The 24,165-nt window shown below is 45.4% G+C and overlaps 1 protein-coding gene across 1 annotated transcript in view; it reads left to right on the plus strand.

Moving 5' to 3' along the window:
- Positions 1–24,165, plus strand: part of LOC139550119 (netrin-G1-like) — a 166,106-nt gene that overhangs the window by 26,099 nt on the left and 115,842 nt on the right. The window contains exon 2 of the mRNA XM_071360761.1: positions 17,525–18,168. Within this exon, the coding sequence (XP_071216862.1) occupies positions 17,525–18,168 (644 nt within the window). The remainder of the gene's footprint in view (positions 1–17,524; positions 18,169–24,165) is intronic.

The raw sequence follows: 24,165 nt of genomic DNA on the forward strand, positions 1-24,165 counted from the left end.
TTAGCTAGCTGATGATTACATCAAGAGAGCTAGCTGATAGGAAGTTAGCTAGCTGATGATTACATCAAGAGAGCTAGCTGATAGGAAGTTAGCTAGCTGATGATTCCATCAAGAAAGATAGTTGATAGGAAGTTAGCTAGCTAATAGGACGTTAGCTAGCTGATGCCATTTAAATCACTTAGCTAAATAGTGCTCGAAGTTAGCTAGCTAGCAGCTCAGTTGAGTTAGTGGCCTACGTTAGCTAGTATCTGAGATCTGAGCCTGTCAAGGACATCCAACCCTGACAATATGTGTATCATACTAGGAGTGTGACTAACACAGAGACTAAACAGGATGCTCATATCCTCTTTGTGTCTCTCTGCTCTGAATCAGATCCTTCTTTCCCTGTGGATGGTCTAGAATGATGTCACTGGCCTTCAGCTCAGAGAGAACGCCTGTGTTCCTCATTTTAGGTCTGGGATTATTCCTAATGGGATTAACATGACAAGCATTTGAACTGCAGCGCTCATCTTTTACACGGGCAAGTGAACAGGACAAAAAAAATCTCTCTGTCTATCGTTCTCACCCACTCTCACCCACTCTCACACCCTCTCTTCTTTGCTTCTCTCTCTCTCTGTCTCTCCTCTCTCTTTCTCTGTGTGGAAGCTCTTTGTAAATATAGTAACCCCAGGCTGCTCAGTGAAAACAGCAAAGCACCAGACTCTAGTCCACTGACTCTTTTTGAAAGAGGCTGTCCTCAGAACAGCATAAAGGATAAATAGAAGGCCTTCATTTTTTTTAATAGCTTTTTTTGAGTGAAAGGGGGGAAACTTGTCAAAACCAGACTACAACTAAACCCAGCTCTAATCAGCCTTCTGTGAGGAGAGAATCTATGTGTGCATCCCAAATGGTACCCTATCCCCTATGTAGTGCACTACTTTAGACCAGAGCCCTATGGTTCCTGGTAAAAGCAGTGCACTATATAGGGAATATGGTGCCACAGGGCTCTGGTCAAATGTAGTGCACCATATAGGGAATAGGGTATAATTTGGTACAGAGGCTAGAGCTGTTGATTGAATCCTGGTGTTTTCAGCCTTCTGAACTGCCTTCATACACACATGCACGCCACCACCACCAGCATCACCACCACCACCCCCACCACTACCACCATCACCCCCACCAGCACCACCATCACCCCCACCAGCATCACCACCACCACCCCCACCACTACCACCAGCATCACCACTACCACCACCATCACCACTACCACCACCATCACCCCCACCACTACCACCAGCATCACCACCACCACCCCCACCACTACCACCAGTATCACCACTACCACCACCACCCCCACCACTACCACCAGCATCACCACTACCACCACCATCACCCCCACCACTACCACCAGCATCACCACCCCCACCACTACCACCAGCATCACCACTACCACCACCATCACAACTACCACCAGCATCACCACTACCACCACCATCACCCCCACAACTACCACCAGCATCACCACCCCCACCACCACTACTACCACCACCACCATCACCCCCACCACCACCACAATATTGCTAGTTAGCTTGTAATTTGATCAGAAATGAATCATCATAAGAAATATTCCTGCTGGACAAATAGAGATGTCTGATGAACAGTGAGATGTCTGATGAACAATGAGATGTCTGATGAACAGTGAGATGTCTGATGAACAGTGAGATGTCTGATGAACAAAAGGTGTTTTGTTGGAGTGTGTATAATAGAGGAAAAGTAAGATGAAGTGGTGAGTTAGGTGGAGAGGTTAGGTGATGAGGTGGAGAGGTTATGTGGTGAGGTTAGGTGGAGAGGTTAGGTGATGAGGTTAGGTGGAGAGGTGGAGAGATTATGTGGTGAGGTTAGGTGGAGAGGTTAGGTGATGAGGTGGAGAGGTTAGGTGATGGGGTGGAGAGGTTATGTGATGAGGTGGAGAGGTTATGTGGTGATGTGGAGAGGTTATGTGATGAGGTGGAGGGGTTAGGTGATGAGGTGGAGAGGTTATGTGGTGAGGTGGAGGGGTTAGGTGATGAGGTGGAGAGGTTATGTGGTGAGGTGGAGGGGTTAGGTGATGAGGTGGAGAGGTTATGTGGTGAGGTTAGGTGGAGAGGTTAGGTGATGAGGTTAGGTGGAGAGGTGGAGAGATTATGTGGTGAGGTTAGGTGGAGAGGTTAGGTGATGAGGTTAGGTGGAGAGGTGGAGAGATTATGTGGTGAGGTTAGGTGGAGAGGTTAGGTGATGAGGTGGAGAGGTTAGGTGATGGGGTGGAGAGGTTAGGTGATGATGTGGAGAGGTTATGTGATGAGGTGGAGGGGTTAGGTGATGAGGTGGAGAGGTTATGTGGTGAGGTGGAGGGGTTAGGTGATGAGGTGGAGAGGTTATGTGGTGAGGTTAGGTGGAGAGGTTAGGTGATGAGGTTAGGTGGAGAGGTGGAGAGATTATGTGGTGAGGTTAGGTGGAGAGGTTAGGTGATGAGGTGGAGAGGTTAGGTGATGGGGTGGAGAGGTTATGTGATGAGGTGGAGAGGTTATGTGGTGAGGTTAGGTGGAGAGGTTAGGTGATGAGGTGGAGAGGTTAGGTGATGATGTGGAGAGGTTATGTGATGAGGTGGAGGGGTTAGGTGATGAGGTGGAGAGGTTATGTGGTGAGGTGGAGGGGTTAGGTGATGAGGTGGAGAGGTTATGTGGTGAGGTTAGGTGGAGAGGTTAGGTGATGAGGTTAGGTGGAGAGGTGGAGAGATTATGTGGTGAGGTTAGGTGGAGAGGTTAGGTGATGAGGTGGAGAGGTTAGGTGATGGGGTGGAGAGGTTATGTGATGAGGTGGAGAGGTTATGTGGTGAGGTTAGGTGGAGAGGTTAGGTGATGAGGTGGAGAGGTTAGGTGATGATGTGGAGAGGTTATGTGATGAGGTGGAGGGGTTAGGTGATGAGGTGGAGAGGTTGTGGTGAGGTTAGGTGGAGAGGTTAGGTGGTGAGGTTAGGTAGAGAGATTATGTGGTGAGGTTAGGTGGAGAGGTTAGGTGATGAGGTGGAGAGGTTATGTGGTGAGGTTAGGTGGAGAGGTTAGGTGATGAGGTGGAGAGGTTAGGTGATGAGGTGGAGAGGTTAGGTGATGAGGTGGAGAGGTTAGGTGATGAGGTAGAGATGTTAGGTGGAGAGGTTAGGTGATGAGGTGGAGAGGTTAGGTGGAGAGGTTAGGTGGAGAGGTGGAGAGGTTAGGTGGAGAGGTGGAGAGGTGGTGAGGTTAGGTGGTGAAGTGGTGAGGATGAGGTGGGGTGGTGATATGGTGAGGTGGTGAGGGGATGAGGTGGGGTGGGGGTGAAGTGGTGAGGTGGTGAGGTGGGAAGGTGAGGGGATGAGGTGAGAGGATGAGGTGGTGTGGTGAAGTGGTGAAGAGGTGAGGGGATGAGGTGAGGGGATGAGGTGAGAGGATGAGGTGGGGGGATGAGGTGGGGTGGTGAAGTGGTGAGGTGAGGGGATGAGATGAGAGGATGAGGTGGGGTGGTGAAGTGGTTAGGTGATGAGGTGGGGTGGTGAAGTGGTGAGATGAGGGGTGAGGGGATGATATGGGGTGGTGGTGAAGTGGTGAGGTGAGGGGATGAGGTGGGGTGGTGAAGTGGTGAGATGAGGGGGTGAGGGGATGAGGTGGGGTGGTGTTGAAGTGGTGAGGTGAGGGGATGAGGTGGGGTGGTGAAATGGTGAGATGAGGGGGTGAGGGGATGAGGTGGGGTGGTGGTGAAGTGGTGAGATGAGGGGGTGAGGTGAGGGGATGAGGTGGGGTGGTGGTGAAGTGGTGAGATGAGGGGGTGAGGGGATGAGGTGGTGGTGAAGTGGTGAGGTGAGGGGATGAGATGGGGTGGTGGTGAAGTGGTGAGGTGAGGGGATGAGGTGGTGAAGTGGTGAGTACTACATTTCCATTTTTAAACAACTAATTGACTTCCATTTAGATAAATCAGATCAAGCCCAAACTGTGCGATGTAGTTGGGAGTTGGGAGTTTCCAACAGGCCTATACTCTACATAGTTTAGCATAGAAAACGCGATAATTAACTCCTATAACCATACTCCATTGTGCGCTTACACAGAGAGGGTGAGAAGAAACAGAAGACGTGCGATAGAGAGCTGTTGCTTCACCAGGTATCTCTACCAGAAAATATATGATCTAAGTGGTTGATAGTTGGTATTCAGCAGTCATAAAAGTATGCCTTTATTTACTTAGAACAACTACTAAAACAGTGATTTTGTCAGACAACGTAGGCAGCAGCTCTCTAGAAAAGAGATAATGACTTGGAATCTTATTTGCCATTTATGAATGTGTTATTCAATGTTGTTTCGCTGGGCTATAGAAGTAAAAGGACAAATAAAAAATATATATTGAAAAATATATTTATTATATCTAAAGGAGTCCTAAAATGTCAAATCTAGTTTCTAAATGAACCATAGTATGTATAGCCATCTTAAAACCATTCCATATATCAGCTTAGAACTCCCCCACAACAGTTTAAGCTTTTTAAGAATCGATAATGATTCATAAAGTGATCAGCAGTAAAGGGCAGTCACTACCATCATGGGACTTGTATTGTTTTATTCTGTGTTGTTACAACATTATTACAAAATAATAATTTAAAATCAAAAACCGTGATTCGTTTTTTTTAATAAACAAACCAAAACTGATCTTAAAGAAGCACTGATTGCTCAGCACTAACACACACACACACACACGCACATGCACGCACACATAGGCCTACACGACATAGATCTGAATGACCGAGGATAATCTGCTGTCATGTCGTGTGTTATGTTATTGAGGTGTTCTAGGTTAACACTGCTAGAATTTATTGCCACTTTATCTGGTGAGATTACCTCAGCGTTCTCTAATGGAAATGACAATAAGAAATTAGTGGAAATGACTGATGTTAGGATGAACTGTCCACCACTCCCCTGTCTCACCTCCCAGGAGCTCTCTCTTTCTGTCCACTTCTGTCTCACCTCCAAGGAGCTCTCTTTCTGTCCACTTCTGTCTCACCTCCCAGGAGCTCTCTCTTTCTGTCCACTTCTGTCTCACCTCCCAGGAGCTCTCTCTTTCTGTCCACTTCTGTCTCACCTCCCAGGAGCTCTCTCTCTGTCCACTTCTGTCTCACCTCCCAGGAGCTCTCTCTTTCTGTCCACTCCTGTCTCACCTCCCAGGAGCTCTCTCTCTGTCCACTTCTGTCTCACCGCCCAGGGGCTCTCTCTTTCTGTCCACTTCTGTCTCACCGCCCAGGATCTCTCTCTTTCTGTCCACTTCTGTCTCACCTCCCAGGAACTCTCTCTTTCTGTCCACTTCTGCCATTTGCTGAGAACTGCCTCAACCCACCACCTTTCTGTTTAAGTAACGTCACCTACACTATGCAGTCAGTGTGTCTCCCTGATCCCAGATCAGATAGCCTTGTTGAAACCCATCTTGGTCGAATTACTCTGATGGAGAAAATAACCGATAAGTACTGATCACAGATCAGATAGCCTTGTTAGAACCCAGCTTGGTAGAGTTACTGATCCGTGGCGATGGAGATCAAATCAAAGTTTATTTGTCACGTGCGCCGAATACAACAGGTATACAGTGAAATGCTTACTTACTAACCAACAGTGCAATTTTTAAGTAAAAATAGGTATTAGGTGAACAATAGATAAGTAAGGAAATAAAACACAACAGTAAAAAGACAGTGAATAATAACAGTAGTGAGGCTATATACAGTAGCAAGGCTTTATACAGTAGCAAGGCTTTATACAGTAGCGAGGCTATATACAGTAGCAAGGCTTTATACAGTAGCGAGGTAATATACAGTAGCAAGGCTTTATACAGTAGCGAGGTAATATACAGTAGCAAGGCTTTATACAGTAGCGAGGTAATATACAGTAGCAAGGCTTTATACAGTAGCGAGTCTTTATACAGTAGCGAGGTAATATACAGTAGCAAGGCTTTATACAGTAGCGAGGTAATATACAGGCACCGGTTAGTCGGGCTAATTGAGGTAATATATACATGTAAATATGGTTAAAGTGACTATGCATATATGATAAACAGAGAGTAGCAGCAGCGTAAAAGAGGGGTTGGCGGGTGGCGGGTGGCGGGACACAATGCAGATAGTCCGGGTGGCCAATGTGCAGGGGCACCGGTTAGTCGGGCTAATTGAGGTAGTATATACACATGTAGGTATGGTTAAAGTGACTATGCATATATGATAAACAGAGAGTAGCAGCAGTGTAAAAGAGGGGTTGGTGGGGGACACACACAATGCAAATAGTAATTTGATTACCTGTTCAGGAATCTTATGGCTTGGGGGTAAAAGCTGTTGAGAAGCCTTTAGGTCCTAGACTTGGCGCTCCGGTCCCACTTGCCATGCGGTAGAAGAAAGAGCAGTCTATGACTGGGTTGGCTGGGATCTTTGACAATTTTTAGGGCCTTCTTCCACTCTCTGATCCAAACCATTGTTGTCAGCCATTCTAATAAATAGACGAGCTACTACCTCTCTTTTCCTGCTTAGCTCTTTCCCTCTCTCTATCTACCACTCTCTCGTGACACTGGAAAGAATCAACCAAAAACAGAATAGATTAGAATTCTCTCTCTCAATTCTATTCTAGTCAAAGGGTTTTACTGGCATGTTTAGTGGAATAGACAATAAACAAAAGGGAAATAATCAAGGCAAATAAACAATGAGTAAACATCACAAAAGTTTTAAAATAATGTAGATATTTCAAATGTTACATTATTGGCTATGTACGGTGTTGTGACAATGTGAAAATAGTTGAAGTACGAAAATAAATAAAAACAGATAAATATGTTGTTAGTGCTCTACTGGTTGACCTTTCCTGGTAACCCTTGACCTTTCCTGGTAACCCTTGACCTTTCCTGGTAACCCTTGACCTTTCCTGGTAACCCTTGACCTTTCCTGGTAACCCTTGACCTTTCCTGGTAACCCTTGACCTTTCCTGGTAACCCTTGACCTTTCCTGGTAACCCTTGACCTTTCCTGGTAACCCTTGACCTTTCCTGGTAACCCTTGACCTTTCCTGGTAACAGCAGTGTTGTAGTACTCGAGACCTGTCTTGTTCTCCAGTGGTTGCGTGTGTTCATGGATGCTAAAGGAAGCCTGGCTTCCCCAAAACATTTACCCCCCCCCCCCAAGAAATATATATAAACACATTTAAAAAATGTTTATCTTGTCTCTCTCTGTTTCATAATTTCTTCAATTCGCAAGAGGCTGAATGTATCTCACAGGAGAAAGCAAACAGCGCCCCTCTGTCTCTCCATATGAAGATCATCTGTCTGATGCTGTCTGGTCCAAACGAGTATGACATTGTTGCCACCAATAGCATTGAAGGCAAAGGGAAGCCAGTGAGAATCTGGCCTCCCTCGACAAAAATAATATATAAAAACATTCAACTGTGAATGGTCCTGGTGCAGCAAAACAAAAGAAAAGTGTCATTGAAGCTAGCTTGGATTTGGTGTCCCTCCTATCAAATCCCATTGAAAGCAAACGTCATTGACAGAAAAACTTGAATTGTTGCATCTCGTTGTGTTGTTGTTTTTCTGGTCTCGGTTCCCTTGTCCCCCTGCCCGGTCTCGGTCTTGACTATGTCTCAGACCCCTTGTCCCCTGCCCGGTCTCGGTCTTGACTATGTCTCAGACCCCTTGTCCCCCTGCCCAGTCTCGGTCTTGACTATGTCTCAGACCCCTTGTCCCCCTGCCCAGTCTCGGTCTTGACTATGTCTCAGACCCCTTGTCCCCCTGCCCGGTCTCGGTCTTGACTATGTCTCAGACCCCTTGTCCCCCTGCCCGGTCTCGGTCTTGACTATGTCTCAGACCCCTTGTCCCCCTGCCCGGTCTCGGTCTTGACTATGTCTCAGACCCCTTGTCCCCTGCCCGGTCTCGGTCTTGACTATGTCTCAGACCCCTTGTCCCCCTGCCCGGTCTCGGTCTTGACTATGTCTCAGACCCCTTGTCCCCCGCCCGGTCTCGGTCTCGACTATGTCTCAGACCCCTTGTCCCCTGCCCGGTCTCGGTCTTGACTATGTCTCAGACCCCTTGTCCCCCGCCCGGTCTCGGTCTTGATAATGTCTCAGACCCCTTGTCCCCCTGCCCGGTCTCGGTCTTGACTATGTCTCAGACCCCTTGTCCCCCGCCCGGTCTCGGTCTTGACTATGTCTCAGACCCCTTGTCCCCCGCCCGGTCTCGGTCTTGACTATGTCTCAGACCCCTTGTCCCCTGCCCGGTCTCGGTCTTGATAATGTCTCAGACCCCTTGTCCCCCTGCCCGGTCTCGGTCTTGACTATGTCTCAGACCCCTTGTCCCCTGCCCGGTCTCGGTCTTGACTATGTCTCAGACCCCTTGTCCCCCTGCCCGGTCTCGCTCTTGACTATGTCTCAGACCCCTTGTCCCCCGCCCGGTCTCGGTCTTGACTATGTCTCTGTCCCCTGCCCGGTCTCGGTCTTGACTATGTCTCAGACCCCTTGTCCCCCTGCCCGGTCTCGGTCTTGACTCTGTCTTTCCCCCCCTCCTGTCTTGGTCTTCACTCTGAGTCGATTTGCTACGGTCTTGGTCTTGAATAAGTCTTGTTTTAGGTGGTCTCGAACACAACGCTGTGTAACAGGCTGAATTAAGAGTGGATTTGTTTTAAAATGCTTTGTGGATCTGTGTAATCTGAGGAAAATGTGTCTAATATGGTCATACCTTTGTCAGGAAGTTACCTCTCTCTCCTTCCTCCTCTCCCTAGGCAACACAGTGACTACGGTCTGATTTCAATGGACTCTTTTTCTTAATAAAAATACAAAATAGCAAGACGAAGATCAGAGAGGTACATTTTTAATGAGTGCATTTCTCATGCGACTAGTTTGCATCAACTACCTTTAACTAAAACTACTGTAAAGGTTGTGACGTTCTGGAATGTCTCCCTCGTGAGTTGTTGGGAGAGTTTTTGAGACTATCCTCCCCCTCTCATTCTTAGCAGTGGCCAGCAGGAGAGGACAGAACAAAGAGAGCTCTTATAATTTTCCAATAGCCTCCTCCAGTGCCGGATCTGTATCTTATAGCATTTGAGCCCTACGGTGTGCAGTGACCAGAGAGGGTTATCGATCTTCATAAGGTCATGTTTTGTTGTCAAATAACCACCGCTGGAACCAGTGAGAGATCCTGACCTTTGTATTAATACCCATCTATCCACTACCGCTGCTGTTCCTCTATATTAGGATGTTAAGGTTGATTCGCTGTATCAACCCATGTATCAACCCATGCAAAACATCTACAGCAAGACAAGTGACAAGTCTGGAAAGTGTTTCTCTCGTCTCCAGTCTACCTCCAGTGGCTAGATAATACAGCGCTGTGATTGGTGATAAAGAGTCACCAGTATATCCTGCTCAGATGACTTGACTGATAACCTCCCTGAGGGGTAGAAGTCATCGTGAGCCAGTCCATAAGAAATACAATAATAATAGATGAAATTGAGCGAAACCGCGTCCGCAGCAATCTCACGGCGCTTCACAGTTTATTTTCCGTAAAATAAAATGATTTTGATGTCACCGTGGATCTCGGGTTCACTCCTGCTCGAGAGGGGAAATTGTTTTTTTTCATTAGCCATGGACAGTTTGGGTATTTCATTGTGTCTTTGAATAAGGCTTCAGGGAAGCACATACACACACACACTTATGTCTCTGAAGAGCACTCATCCCAGTGTCTGGCCATGACATCAAATTAAATACAAATACAAGAGCAGCTTCACGCTCTCATCATCGAAGCTCTCTCTCTCTATTCAGTTCAATGGTCTTTATTTGCATGGAAAACATAGAGTATGTTGACATTGCCAAAGCAAATGGAATAAATAAAATATACAAAAGGGAAATAAACACACTGCAATACTTCACCTAACGGAGATGGCAGTTTATCAATGTCTGATTTGTTTTCAAATTCTTTGTGGGTCTGTGTGATCTGTGGGAAATGTGGCTCTAATGTGGTCATACATTTTACAGGAGGTTAGAAAGTGCAGCTCATAGCCTGTCTTCTCTTGAGAGCCAGGTCTGCCTATGACGGCATCTCTGAATAGCAAGGCTGTGCTCATTTTCTTAATTTAGGGTCAGTCACAGTGGTCAGGTCTGTGTACTCTCACTGTGTACTCTCTGTTTAGGGACAGATAACGTTGGAATTTGAGCTGGTTTTTTGGTTGATTCTTTCTAGTGTGTCAAATAGTTGTCTTTTTGCTTTCTCATAATTTAGTTGTGTCCAAATCTGTTTCTGTCCTGGGGCTCTGTGGGGTCTGTTTGTGTTTGTGAACAGAGCCCCAGAACCGGCTGGCTGGACCGGCTGGCTGAGGGTACTCTTCTCTAGGTTCATCTCTCTGTAGGTGAGGTCTTTGTGGTGGAATGTGTGGGCATCGCTTCCCTTTACGTGGTTGTAGAATTTAACAGCTCTTTTCTGGATTTTGATACTTAGCGGGTATAGTCATAATTCTGCTTGACATGCATTGTTTGGGATTTTCCATTGTACACATAGTATATTTCTTGCTTTATTGCTAGCTGAGTCTCGATTGGGTGTTTGTCCTAATTTGTGAATGATTGGTTGGTGACTCCAGACCTCACAACCACATAGAGCAATGGGTTTGATAATTGATTGAAGTGTTTTTAGCCATATCTTAATTGGGATATTGATTTTTTTATGTTCCTTTTGAAGGAATAGAAGGCCCAATTTGCCTTGCCTCTTTGATCGTTTACAGCCTTGTGGAAGTAACCTGGGGTGTCGATGTTTAGGCCGAGGTAGGTATAATTATTTGTGTGCTATAATATAATATATACAGTTGAAGTCGGAAGCTTAGGCAAATACATTTATACTCAGTTTTTCACAATTCCAAATCATGAGGAAGGAAAATGATGTGGATATATTGAAGCAACATCTTAAGACATCAGTCTTAAGGATGTTAAAGCTTGGTTTCAAATGGGTCTTCCAAATGGATAATGACCCCAAGCATACTTCAAAAGTTATGGCAAAATGGCTTAAGTACAACAAAGTCAAGGTATTGGAGCGGCAATCACAAAGCCCTGACCTCAATCCTATAGAACGTTTGTGGGCAGAACTGAACAATTGTGTGCAAGCAAGGAGGCCTACAAACCTGACTCAGTTACACCAGCTCTGTCAGGAGGAATGGGCCAAAATTCACCCAACTTATTGTGGGAAGCTTGTGGAAGGCTACCTGAAACATTTGACCCAAGTTAAACAATTTAAAGGCAATGCTACCAAATACTAATTGAGTGTATGTAAACTTCTGACCTATTGGAAACAAGATGAAATAAATAAAAGCTGAAATAAATAAATCTCTACTATTATTCTGACATTTCACCTTCTTAAAATAAAGTGGTGATCCTAACTGACCTACGACAGGGAATTTTTACTAGGATTAAATGTCAGGAATTGTGAAAAACTGAGTTTAAATGTACTTGGCTAAGGTGTATGTAAACTTCCGACTTCAACTGTACATATAACTAGGAATAAAGTGACTAAGCAACAGGATAAATAATAAACAGTAGCAGCAGTATATGTTGATGAGTAAAAAAAAAAGGGGGAAAAAGTCTATAGTTATTTGGTTAATAACCGTCTATTTAGACGCTGTTCAGGGTCCAACTGGATACTGGACTTCCTGGCTGCCCTTAAATGGTAGCGGTGGTTAACAATTCATCCTCCACGCTGACCGTCATCACGGAGGCTGGAGTCTTGTTCTCTCTGCTACTGCACGCTAAGTGGTTCCGAAGTCTGGAACCAACAGGACCCTGAACAGCTTCTAACCCCAAGCCATAAGACTGCTAAATAGCTAATCAAATGGCTACACGGACAACCTGCATTTACCCTTTTTTGAAACTAACTCTCTTGCACTGACTCTATGCACACACTGGACTCTACCCACACACTCACACACACACTGGACTCTACCCACACACTCACAAAAATGTGTATGTGACCAATCAAATGTTATTTGATTTCGACAGCTAACCTTGTGGGAACAAACAATTCAGTCCCATTCAAAATCTTATCTCCCTAACCCATAAACCGTACTCTTACCCTAACCTTAACCCAAAAACCTAACCATAATCCAACCCCTAACCCTCACCCTACAGTAATTCTAATCCTAATACTAATTCTAGCCTTAACCCCTTAGAAATAGTATTTGACCTTGTGAGGACCAAAATAATATCCCACAGTTGGTCAAATTTCTGGTCCCCACAAGAATAGTTAAACATGTCCACACACACACACACACACACACTATCACCACTGCTCCACATATGGTATTGCTACAGCTCAGTCTACTATCTATCCTGTTGCCTAGTCACTTTACCTGTACCTATGTGCAGATTGCTACCTCAATAACGTACCCCTAAACATCGACTCGGTACTGGTACACCCTGTATATAACCATGTTATTACCTGGTACTCTGTATATAGCCATGTTATTACCTGGTACTCTGTATATAGCCATGTTATTACCTGGTACTCTGTATATAGCCATGTTATTACCTGGTACTCTGTATATAGCCATGTTATTACCTGGTACTCTGTATATAGCCATGTTATTACCTGGTACTCTCTGTATATAGCCATGTTATTACCTGGTACTCCCTGTATATAGCCATGTTATTACCTGGTACTCTCCGTATATAACCATGTTATTACCTGGTACTCACTGTATATAGCCATGTTATTACCTGGTACACCCTGTATATAGCCATGTTATTACCTGGTACTCTGTATATAGCCATGTTATTACCTGGTACTCCCTGTATATAGCCATGTTATTACCTGGTACACCCTGTATATAGCCATGTTATTACCTGGTACACCCTGTATATAGCCATGTTATTACCTGGTACTCTCTGTATATAACCATGTTATTACCTGGTACTCACTGTATATAGCCATGTTATTACCTGGTACACCCTGTATATAGCCATGTTATTACCTGGTACTCTGTATATAGCCATGTTATTACCTGGTACTCCCTGTATATAGCCATGTTATTACCTGGTACTCCCTGTATATAGCCATGTTATTACCTGGTACACCCTGTATATAGCCATGTTATTACCTGGTACACCCTGTATATAGCCATGTTATTACCTGGTACTCCCTGTATATAGCCATGTTATTACCTGGTACACCCTGTATATAGCCATGTTATTACCTGGTACACCCTGTATATAGCCATGTTATTACCTGGTACACCCTGTATATAGCCATGTTATTACCTGGTACACCCTGTATATAGCCATGTTATTACCTGGTACACCCTGTATATAGCCATGTTATTACCTGGTACTCTCTGTATATAGCCATGTTATTACCTGGTACTCCCTGTATATAGCCATGTTATTACCTGGTACTCACTGTATATAGCCATGTTATTACCTGGTACACCCTGTATATAGCCATGTTATTACCTGGTACTCTGTATATAGCCATGTTATTACCTGGTACACCCTGTATATAGCCATGTTATTACCTGGTACTCCCTGTATATAGCCATGTTATTACCTGGTACACCCTGTATATAGCCATGTTATTACCTGGTACACCCTGTATATAGCCATGTTATTACCTGGTACTCTCTGTATATAACCATGTTATTACCTGGTACTCACTGTATATAGCCATGTTATTACCTGGTACACCCTGTATATAGCCATGTTATTACCTGGTACTCTGTATATAGCCATGTTATTACCTGGTACACCCTGTATATAGCCATGTTATTACCTGGTACTCTCTGTATATAGCCATGGTATTACCTGGTACACCCTGTATATAGCCATGTTATTACCTGGTACTCCCTGTATATAGCCATGTTATTACCTGGTACACCCTGTATATAGCCATGTTATTACCTGGTACACCCTGTATATAGCCATGTTATTACCTGGTACACCCTGTATATAGCCATGTTATTACCTGGTACACCCTGTATATAGCCATGTTATTACCTGGTACACCCTGTATATATCCATGTTATTACCTGGTACTCCCTGTATATAGCCATGTTATTACCTGGTACTCCCTGTATATAGCCATGTTATTACCTGGTACACCCTGTATATAGCCATGTTATTACCTGGTACTCCCTGTATATAGCCATGTTATTACATGGTACTCTGTATATAGCCATGTTATTACCTGGTACTCTGTATATAGCCATGTTATTACCTGGTACTCCCTGTATATAACCATGTTATTACCTGGTACTTCCTGTATATAACCATGTTATTACCTGGTACTCACTGTATATAACCATGTTATTACCTGGTACACCCTGTATATAGCCATGTTATTACCTGGTACTCCCTGTATATAGCCATGTTATTACCTGGTACTCACTGTATATAGCCATGTTATTACCTGGCACTTCCTGTATATAGCCATGTTATTACCTGGCACTTCCTGTATATAGCCATGTTATTACCTGGCACTCCCTGTATATAGCCATGTTATTACCTGGTACTCCCTGTATATAGCCATGTTATTACCTGGTACTCTGTATATAGCCATGTTATTACCTGGTACTCCCTGTATATAACCATGTTATTACCTGGTACTTCCTGTATATAACCATGTTATTACCTGGTACTTCCTGTATATAACCATGTTATTACCTGGTACTCACTGTATATAACCATGTTATTACCTGGTACTCACTGTATATAACCATGTTATTACCTGGTACTCCCTGTATATAACCATGTTATTACCTGGTACTCACTGTATATAGCCATGTTATTACCTGGTACTCACTGTATATAGCCATGTTATTACCTGGTACTCCCTGTATATAACCATGTTATTACCTGGTACTTCCTGTATATAACCATGTTATTACCTGGTACTCCCTGTATATAACCATGTTATTACCTGGTACTCACTGTATATAACCATGTTATTACCTGGTACTCCCTGTATATAACCATGTTATTACCTGGTACTCCCTGTATATAACCATGTTATTACCTGGTACTCCCTGTATATAACCATGTTATTACCTGGTACTCCCTGTATATAGCCATGTTATTACCTGGTACTCCCTGTATATAACCATGTTATTACCTGGTACTCACTGTATATAACCATGTTATTACCTGGTACTCTCTGTATATATCCATGTTATTTTTTTACTTATTGTTATTGATTATTCGCTGTGTATTTATTTCTTGTGTCAGTATTTCTATGTCATATGTATTTGTATCTTCAACTCTGCATTGTTGGAAAAGGACCCGTCAGTAATCATTTCACCGTTAGTCTACACCTGCTGTTTTACGAAGCATGAATGTGAACATCAGATCAAGCATTCCCTTTCAGTTAAACATGACGTCTGGTTTGTATGTGTTTGGCTGTATCACAACCTCATAATCATACTGCTATTTCAAGTGCTAAGTACTTTTTACATTTAAAAAAAGCCAACATTAGTACTCTGAAATTATTACAGGCTAACGAATGTTTTATATTGAATCAAAGTCTCATCTGTGGCTGGCCCCATTGTTATACAGAGTAGGTAGAGGTGAGATGAATGTCAATGTGAGTGTGTTTAATGCACTCTCATTCTCAAACACTCATACGCACACAAAGAACACACACACACACACACACACACACACACACACACACACACACACACACACACACACAGAGTCGTGCTGAGTCTCGGTGGTGCAGGCAGTGCTGTGCAGATGAAGGCCCATGAAATATGTATGTTTCTCAGCTATGTGTTTCATAAGAGGTAGTCATTGAGGATTCCGCTCCCATCTATATTATAGGAACAGCAGGAATATCCATCACACAGTCAATGTGGTTGGTAGAGTAGATGAGACCGGAGACATACTGGGGAGAATGAGTGGTGGGGAATACAGGAGTAGAGGACGGAGGTGAAAAGACGTCAGACAACAGATTCCCAACGTAATTATGGACAGATGAATTATCTCTCTACTAGTAGTAGGTGACATTGTTAGTAGAGGAGAGGGGTGGTGAAAAGACCGTGTACAGGATGCACAGTATACAGGATGCACAGTGTACAGGATGCACAGTGTACAGGATGCACAGTGTACAGGATACACAGTGTACAGGATACACAGTGTACAGGATACACAGTGTACAGGATACACAGTGTACAGGATGCACAGTGTACAGGATACACAGTGTACATGATGCACAGTGTACATGATGCACAGTGTACATGATGCACAGTGTACAGGATACACCGTGTACAGGATACACAGTGTGCAGGATGCACAGTATACAGGATACACCGTGTACAGGATGCACAGTGTACAGGATACACAGTGTACAGGATACACAGTGTACAGGATGCACAGTGTACAGGATGCACAGTGTACAGGATGCACAGTGTACAGGATGCACAGTGTACAGGATGTATAGTGTACAGGATACATAGTGTACAGGATACACAGTGTACAGGATGCACAGTGTACAGGATGCACAGTATACAGGATACACAGTGTACAGGATGCACAGTGTACAGGATGCACAGTGTACAGGATGCACAGTGTACAGGATGCACAGTGTACAGGATGCACAGTGTACAGGATACACAGTGTACAGGATACACAGTGTACAGGATACAGTGTACATGATGTACAGTGTACAGGATACACAGTGTACAGGATACACAGTGTACAGGATACACAGTGTACAGGATGCATAGTGTACAGGATGCATAGTGTACAGGATGCATAGTGTACAGGATGCATAGTGTACAGGATACACAGTGTACAGGATACACAGTGTACAGGATACACAGTGTACAGGATACATAGTGTACAGGATACACAGTGTACAGGATACATAGTGTACAGGATACATAGTGTACAGGATACACAGTGTACAGGATACATAGTGTACAGGATACACAGTGTACAGGATGCACAGTGTACAGGATGCACAGGATGCACAGTGTACAGGATACATAGTGTACAGGATACACAGTGTACAGGATGCACAGTGTACAGGATACACAGTGTACAGGATGCATAGTGTACAGGATGCACAGTGTACAGGATACATAGTGTACAGGATACATAGTGTACAGGATACACAGTGTACAGGATACACAGTGTACAGGATACACAGTGTACAGGATACACAGTGTACAGGATACACAGTGTACAGGATGCATAGTGTACAGGATACACAGTGTACAGGATACACAGTGTACAGGATGCATAGTGTACAGGATACACAGTGTACAGGATACACAGTGTACAGGATGCATAGTGTACAGGATGAAGATGGTTAGTCAAGTGGAAGATTATTATGCAGTTGTTCTTCCCAGTTGTACTTTATCCTAGTCAATAGTTATAATGCATTATGATGCAGTTACAATACATTGCAAGACTTGTCATAGGCAGAGTGGGCCCTTACGACGCCATTATAATGTCTCATAATGATGCTGAATGAACCCTGGTATTTCTTCACTCTTTGACGTCTGTTTCTCACAGGAAAACCCTTACATGTGCAACAACGAGTGTGACGCCTCCACAGATGAACTAGCCCATCCTCCGGAGCTCATGTTCGACTTTGAAGGTCGCAACCCCACAACCTTCTGGCAATCCAGTTCATGGAATACGTTCCCCAAACCCCTGGAGGTCAACATCACGCTGTCCTGGAACAAAACTATCGAGCTGACGGACGACATCATCCTCACCTTCGAGTCCGGCCGCCCTGAGCAGATGCTTCTGGAGAAATCGCTAGACTACGGTAAAACCTGGATCCCTTACCAGTTCTACGCTACCGACTGCCTCGACGCCTTCACCATGGAGCCCAAGGCGGTGAACGAGCTGACCCAGCGAACCCTCCTCGACATCATCTGCACCGAGGACTACTCCCGAGGCTACGTGTGGAAGTACGATAAAACCGTCCGTTTCGAGATCAAGGATCGGTTCGCGCTGTTCGCCGGACCGCGGCTGCACAACATGGCATCGCTGTACGGTCAACTGGACACCACCAGGAATCTGCGGGACTTCTTCACGGTGACGGACCTGAGGATACGGCTTCTGAAACCGGCCACCGGGGCCACCATGGTGGATGAAAACAACCTGTCCAGATACTTCTACGCCATCTCTGACATCAAGGTGCAGGGCAGGTAAGAGAGATGGTTAATTCGTTTTTATTTAAAAAAGTTATATTCCATTGAGATCATAGATCTATTTTACTATAGAGAGACCTGTACCAAGAAATCTTGTATTGTGTGCCAAAGTATTTGTGAATGCTTTAAACGGATCTAGGAGCAAAGTTAGTTTGTTTCATTGTATTTGGTTTGGCTGTGGTCAGGCTGCTCCAATCTACAAAACACCAAAATAAAGTTTCTTACTAAGGCGCTGGGCCGCCACGAGCCGCCAGAACAGCTTCAATGAGCCTTGGCATAGATTCTAGGTATTTTATTAGGGTCCCCATTAGCTGTTGTGAAGGTAGCAGCGACTCTTTCTGGGTTCCACACAAAACATGACATAATATAGAACATCTCAAGGACAGAACTACATACATTTTAAAATGGCACACATAGCCTGCATATCAATACATATACACACAATATGGCCAAAAGTATGCGGACACCTTTTAAAATCAGTGGATTCAGCTATTTCAGCCACCCCCGTTGCTGACAAGTGTATGAAACCAAGCACACAGACATGCAATCTCCATAGACAAACGTTGACAGTAGAATGGCCTTACTGATGAGCTCAGTCATAGGATGCCACCTTTCCAACACGTCAGTTCATCAAATTTCTGCCCTGCTAGAGCTGCCCCGGTCAACTGTAAGTGCTGTTAATGGGAAGTGGAAACATCTAGAAGCAACAACAGCTCAGCCGAAGTGGTAGGCCACTCAAGCTCACAGAACAGGACCGCCAAGTGCTGAAGCATGTAGCGCATAAAAATCGTCTGTCCTCGATTGCGACACACACGACCGAGTTCCAAACTGCCTCTTGAAGCAACGTCATCACAATAAATGTTCATTGGGAGCTTCTTTGAAATTTGGTGGAGGAAAAATTGTCTGGGGCTGTTTTTCATGGTTCAGGTTAGACCGCTTAGTTCCAGTGAAGGGAAATCTTAACGCTACAGCATACAAAGAAATTCTAGACGATTCTGTGCTTCCAACTTTGTGGCAACAGTTTGGGGAAGACCCTTTCCTGTTTCAGCATGACAATGCCCCCGTGCACAAAGTGAGGTTCATACAGAAATGGTTTGTCGAGATCGGTGTGGAAGAACTTGACTGGCCTGCACAGAGCCCTGACCTCAACCCTATCAAGCACCTTTGGGATTCATTGGAACGCCAACTGCGAGCAAGGCCTTATCACCCAACATTTTTTTATTTCACCTTTATTTAACCAGGTAAGCTAGTTGAGAACAAGTTCTCATTTACAACTGCGACCTGGCCAAGATAAAGCAAAGCAGTGCGACAGAAACAACAACACAGAGTTACATGGAATAAACAAGCGTACAATCAATAACACAATAGAAAAAAAAGGAAGTCTATATACAGTGTGTGCAAATGGCATGAGGTGGTATGGCAATAAATAACGACTAGAGCATACAGGTCGCAGTGGTGGGTGGTATAAGGAGCTTTGGTAACAAAACGGATGGCACTGTGATAGACTGCATCCAATTTTCTGAGTAGAGTATTGGAAGCTATTTTGTAAATGACATCGCCGAAGTCGAGGATCGGTAGGATAGTCAGTTTTACTAGGGTAAGTTTGGCGGCGTGAGTGAAGGTGGCTTTGTTGCGAAATAGAAAGCCGATTTGATTTGATCTAGATTTGATCTAGATTTGATTTTGGATTGGAGATGTTTGATATGAGTCTGGAAGGAGAGTTTACAGTCTAGCCAGACACTTAGGTATTTGTAGTTGTCCACATATTCTAGGTCAGAACCGTTCAGAGTAGTGATGCTAGTCGGGCGGGCGGGTGCGGGAAGCGAACGGTTGAAAAGCATGCATTTGGTTTTGCTAGCGTCTAAGAGCAGTTGGAGGCCACAGAAGGAGTGTTGTATGGCATTGAAGCTCGTTTGGAGGTTAGTTAACACAGTGTCCAAAGAAGGGCCAGATGTATACAGAATGGTGTCGTCTGCGTAGAGGTGGATCAGGGAATCACCAGCAGCAAGAGCGACATCGTTGATATATACAGAGAAAAGAGTCGGCCCGAGAATTGAACCCTGTGATACCCCCATTGAGACTGCCAGAGGTGCAGACAACAGGCCCTCCGTTTTGACACACTGAACTCTATCAGAGAAGTAGTTGGTGAATCAGGAGAGGCAGTCATTTGAGAAACCAAGGCTATTGAGTCTGCCAATAAGAATACGGTGATTGACAGAGTCGAAAGCCTTGGCCAGGTCGATGAAGACAGCTGCACAGTACTGTCTCTTATCGATGGAGGTTATGATATCGTTTAGGACCTTGAGCGTGGATGAGGTGCACCCGTGAGCTCGGAAACCGGATTGCACAGCAGAGAAGGTACGGTGGGATTCGAAATGGTCAGGGATCTGTGTCGAACCTCACTAATGCTCTTGTGGCTGAATGGAAGCAAGTCCCCGCAGCAATGTTCCAACATCTAGTGGAAAAACTTCCCAGAAGAATGGAGGCTGTTATAGCAGCAAAAGGGGGGACCAACATATTAATGCCCATGATCTTGGAATGAGATGTTCGACAATCAGGTGTGTATCTAGGTCAAATAGGCAAGAGGCATTGTGCCATGAGGTGTTTTTTTTTAACAAGGTTTGCTGCTGATTTGAGCAATATGAGATGGAAGGGAGTTTCATGCAATAATGGCTCCATATAATACTGTACTCTTTCTTCAATTTGTTCTGGATTTGAGCACTGTTAAAAGACCTCTGGTGGCATGTCTGGTGGGGTAAGTGTGTGTGTCAAAGCTGTGTGTAAGTTGACTATGCAAACAATTTGGAACAAAGTTCTACAGCATTAGTAAAAATGTGATCGATACATGTGATGATCTTGTTCCTGTAGTGTTTGTAAACACCCTGGTAGGTTGATTAATAACATGAACCAGATTACAGACACCGGTTACAGTAAGAAGCTTCCTCTTGAGCGGACAACTTGATGAAAAGCAGTCAATATTCAGGTCCCCAATAAAGTAGACCTCTCGGTTTCCAGCACATACGCTATCAAGCATTTCACAAATATTATTTAGATACTGACTGTTCGCTCTTGGTGGCCTACGGCAACACTTCAAAATAATAGGCTTTAGAACCTGCAACAACAGCACGTCACTAACACTTGACATGGTATCTTCTCTAAGCATTGCATGGATATGGCTCTAAAAACATATCTATCTATTTAACCTTTATTTAACTAGGAAATTCAGTTGTGAACAAATTATTTTTTTCAATGACGGCCTAGGGACAGTGGGTTAATTGCCTTGTTCAGCGGCAGAACGACAGATTTTTACCTTGTCAGCTCAGGGATTTGATCTTGCAACCTTTCGGTTACTAGGCCAACACTCTAGCCAGTAGGCTACGCTGCCGCCCCTCCACTCTAACCACTAGGCTACGCTGCCGCCCCTCCACTCTAACCACTAGGCTACGCTGCCGCCCCTCCACTCTACCCACTAGGCTACGCTGCCGCCCCTCCACTCTAAAGCCACTTGGTTACGCTGCCGCCAAAAGCAGAAAGCAGCAGTACGAGAACTGATTCCAACCGCGCCGTGGGAGCCAAACTCAAAAGGTAGCTAGCTAGTAACCAAACTGTTTCAAAACAACATATCGAGTTCTCCCCCTTTTTCCAAATCCCCTCTATTGGAGGGATGCGACACCATTCGTCCCTGAGAAATTCCATAATTTGGTGTTTTCTTGATGGTGGTGAAAAACGCTGTCTCAGAATCTCCCATAAGTGTTCAATTGGGTAGAGATCTGGTGACTGAGACATGCACGCAGGCGCAAACACACACATAAAGGTGTAAAGTACTTAAATACTTTAAAAAGTACTACTTAAGTAGTTTTTGGGGGTATCTGTAGTTTACTATTTTAATTTTACTTCACTACATTCCTAAATAAAATAATGTACTTCTTATTCCATGCATTTTTCCTGACACCCAAAAGTACTCATTACATTTTGACAGAAAAATTGCCCAATTCACACACTTATCAAGAGAACATCCCTGGTCATCCCTAATGCCTCTGATCTGGCGGACTCACTAAACACAAATGCTTCGTTTGTAACTCGTGACTCACCACCTGGATTCGTTCTTATGTATCAACATTTGAAATGGTGTTTTTTACATTATATGAAAGTAGAGACTCAGAGCTAAAAAATGGTATAACATACACTGCATTTGAGGAACAATGGGAAAGTAATTCTGCTTTGAATCAACAAGAAAATCGCCTGTTTTGCGATCTAGTGAAGAGCTCTTGTCGACACCCATTCAGCATCGTTCACACCCTCACCCTAAGCCCTACCCATCCCTCATCCCTCACCCTAAGCCTTACCCATCCCTCATCCCTCACCCTAAGCCCCACCTATCCCTCACCCTAAGCCCCACCCATCCCTCACCCTAAGCCCCACCCATCCCTCACCCTAAGCCCCACCCATCCCTCACCCTAAGCCCCACCCATCCCTCATCCCTCACCCTAAGCCCTACCCATCCCTCATCCTAAGCCCCACCCATCCCTCATCCTTCACCCTAAACCCCACCCATCCCTCATCCCTCACCCTAAGCCCTACCCATCCCTCATCCCTCACCCTAAGCCCTACCCATCCCTCATCCCTCACCCTAAGCCCAACCCATCCCTCATCCCTCACCCTAAGCCCCACCCACCCCTCACCCTAAGCCCCACCCACCCCTCACCCTAAGCCCCACCCATCCCTCACCCTAAGCCCCACCCATCCCTCATCCTAAGCCCCACCCATCCCTCATCCTTCACCCTAAGCCCTACCCATCCCTCATCCTAAGCCCCACCCATCCCTCACCCCCACCCATCCCTCATCCCTCACCCTAAGCCCCACCCATCCCCCATCCCTCACCCCACCCCCCACCCATCCCTCATCCTTCACCCTAAGCCCTACCCATCCCTCACCCTAAGCCCCACCCATCCCTCATCCTAAACCCCACCCATCCCTCACCCTAAGCCCCACCCATCCCTCAACCTAAGGCCCACCCATCCCTCATACCTCACCCTAAGCCCCACCCATCCCTCATGCCTCACCCTAAGCCCCACCCATCCCTCACCCTAAGCCCCACCCATCCCCCACCCTAAGCCCCACCCATCCCTCACCCTAAGCCCCACCCATCCCCCACCCTAAGCCCCACCCATCCCTCAACCCCACCCACCCCTCATCCCTCAACCTAAGCCCCACCCATCCCTCATACCTCACCCTAAGCCCCACCCATCCCTCATTCTAAGCCCCACCCATCCCTCATTCTAAGCCCCACCCATCCCCCACCCTAAGCCCCACCCATCCCTCACCCTAAGCCCCACCCATCCCCCACCCTAAGCCCCACCCATCCCTCAACCCCACCCACCCCTCATCCCTCAACCTAAGCCCCACCCATCCCTCATACCTCACCCTAAGCCCCACCCATCCCTCATCCTAAGCCCCACCCATCCCTCACCCTAAGCCCCACCCATCCCTCACCCTAAGCCCCACACATCCCCCACCCATCCCTCACCCTAAGCCCCACCCATCCCCCACCCTAAGCCCCACCCATCCCTCAACCCTCACCCACCCCTCATCCCTCACCCTAAGCCTCACCCATCTCGCTTCGCTCTTGAAGCGCACACTGGACGCTCTGGCCGATGATTAGTTTACCTCTGGATAACATGAAAACAGCCTAACAAACTCTGATGGCAACAATTTCATTACACTTTTTTTTGCAGACGTTTACTGACACTAGCCATATTCAACGGGTGTTGTACACACGTCACGTAACGTTAGCTAACGAGCCAGCCAGCCAATGTTAGCTAGTTAAACAAAAGTGCTGGGAGCTAACCAACCATGTTAAATGTTAGCTACCTAACATTAGGCTCTAACTTGAACAGCACAAGGTTCTGGGAAACGAATAATAACGGCTAGGGAGCCAGCCAGCTAACGTTAGCTAGCTAGCTAACAGTACACTTTAGCTTGAAACGAAAACCA

This window comes from Salvelinus alpinus, chromosome 23 (genome assembly GCF_045679555.1).
Source record: "Salvelinus alpinus chromosome 23, SLU_Salpinus.1, whole genome shotgun sequence".
Classification (NCBI taxonomy): Eukaryota; Metazoa; Chordata; class Actinopteri; order Salmoniformes; family Salmonidae; genus Salvelinus; species Salvelinus alpinus.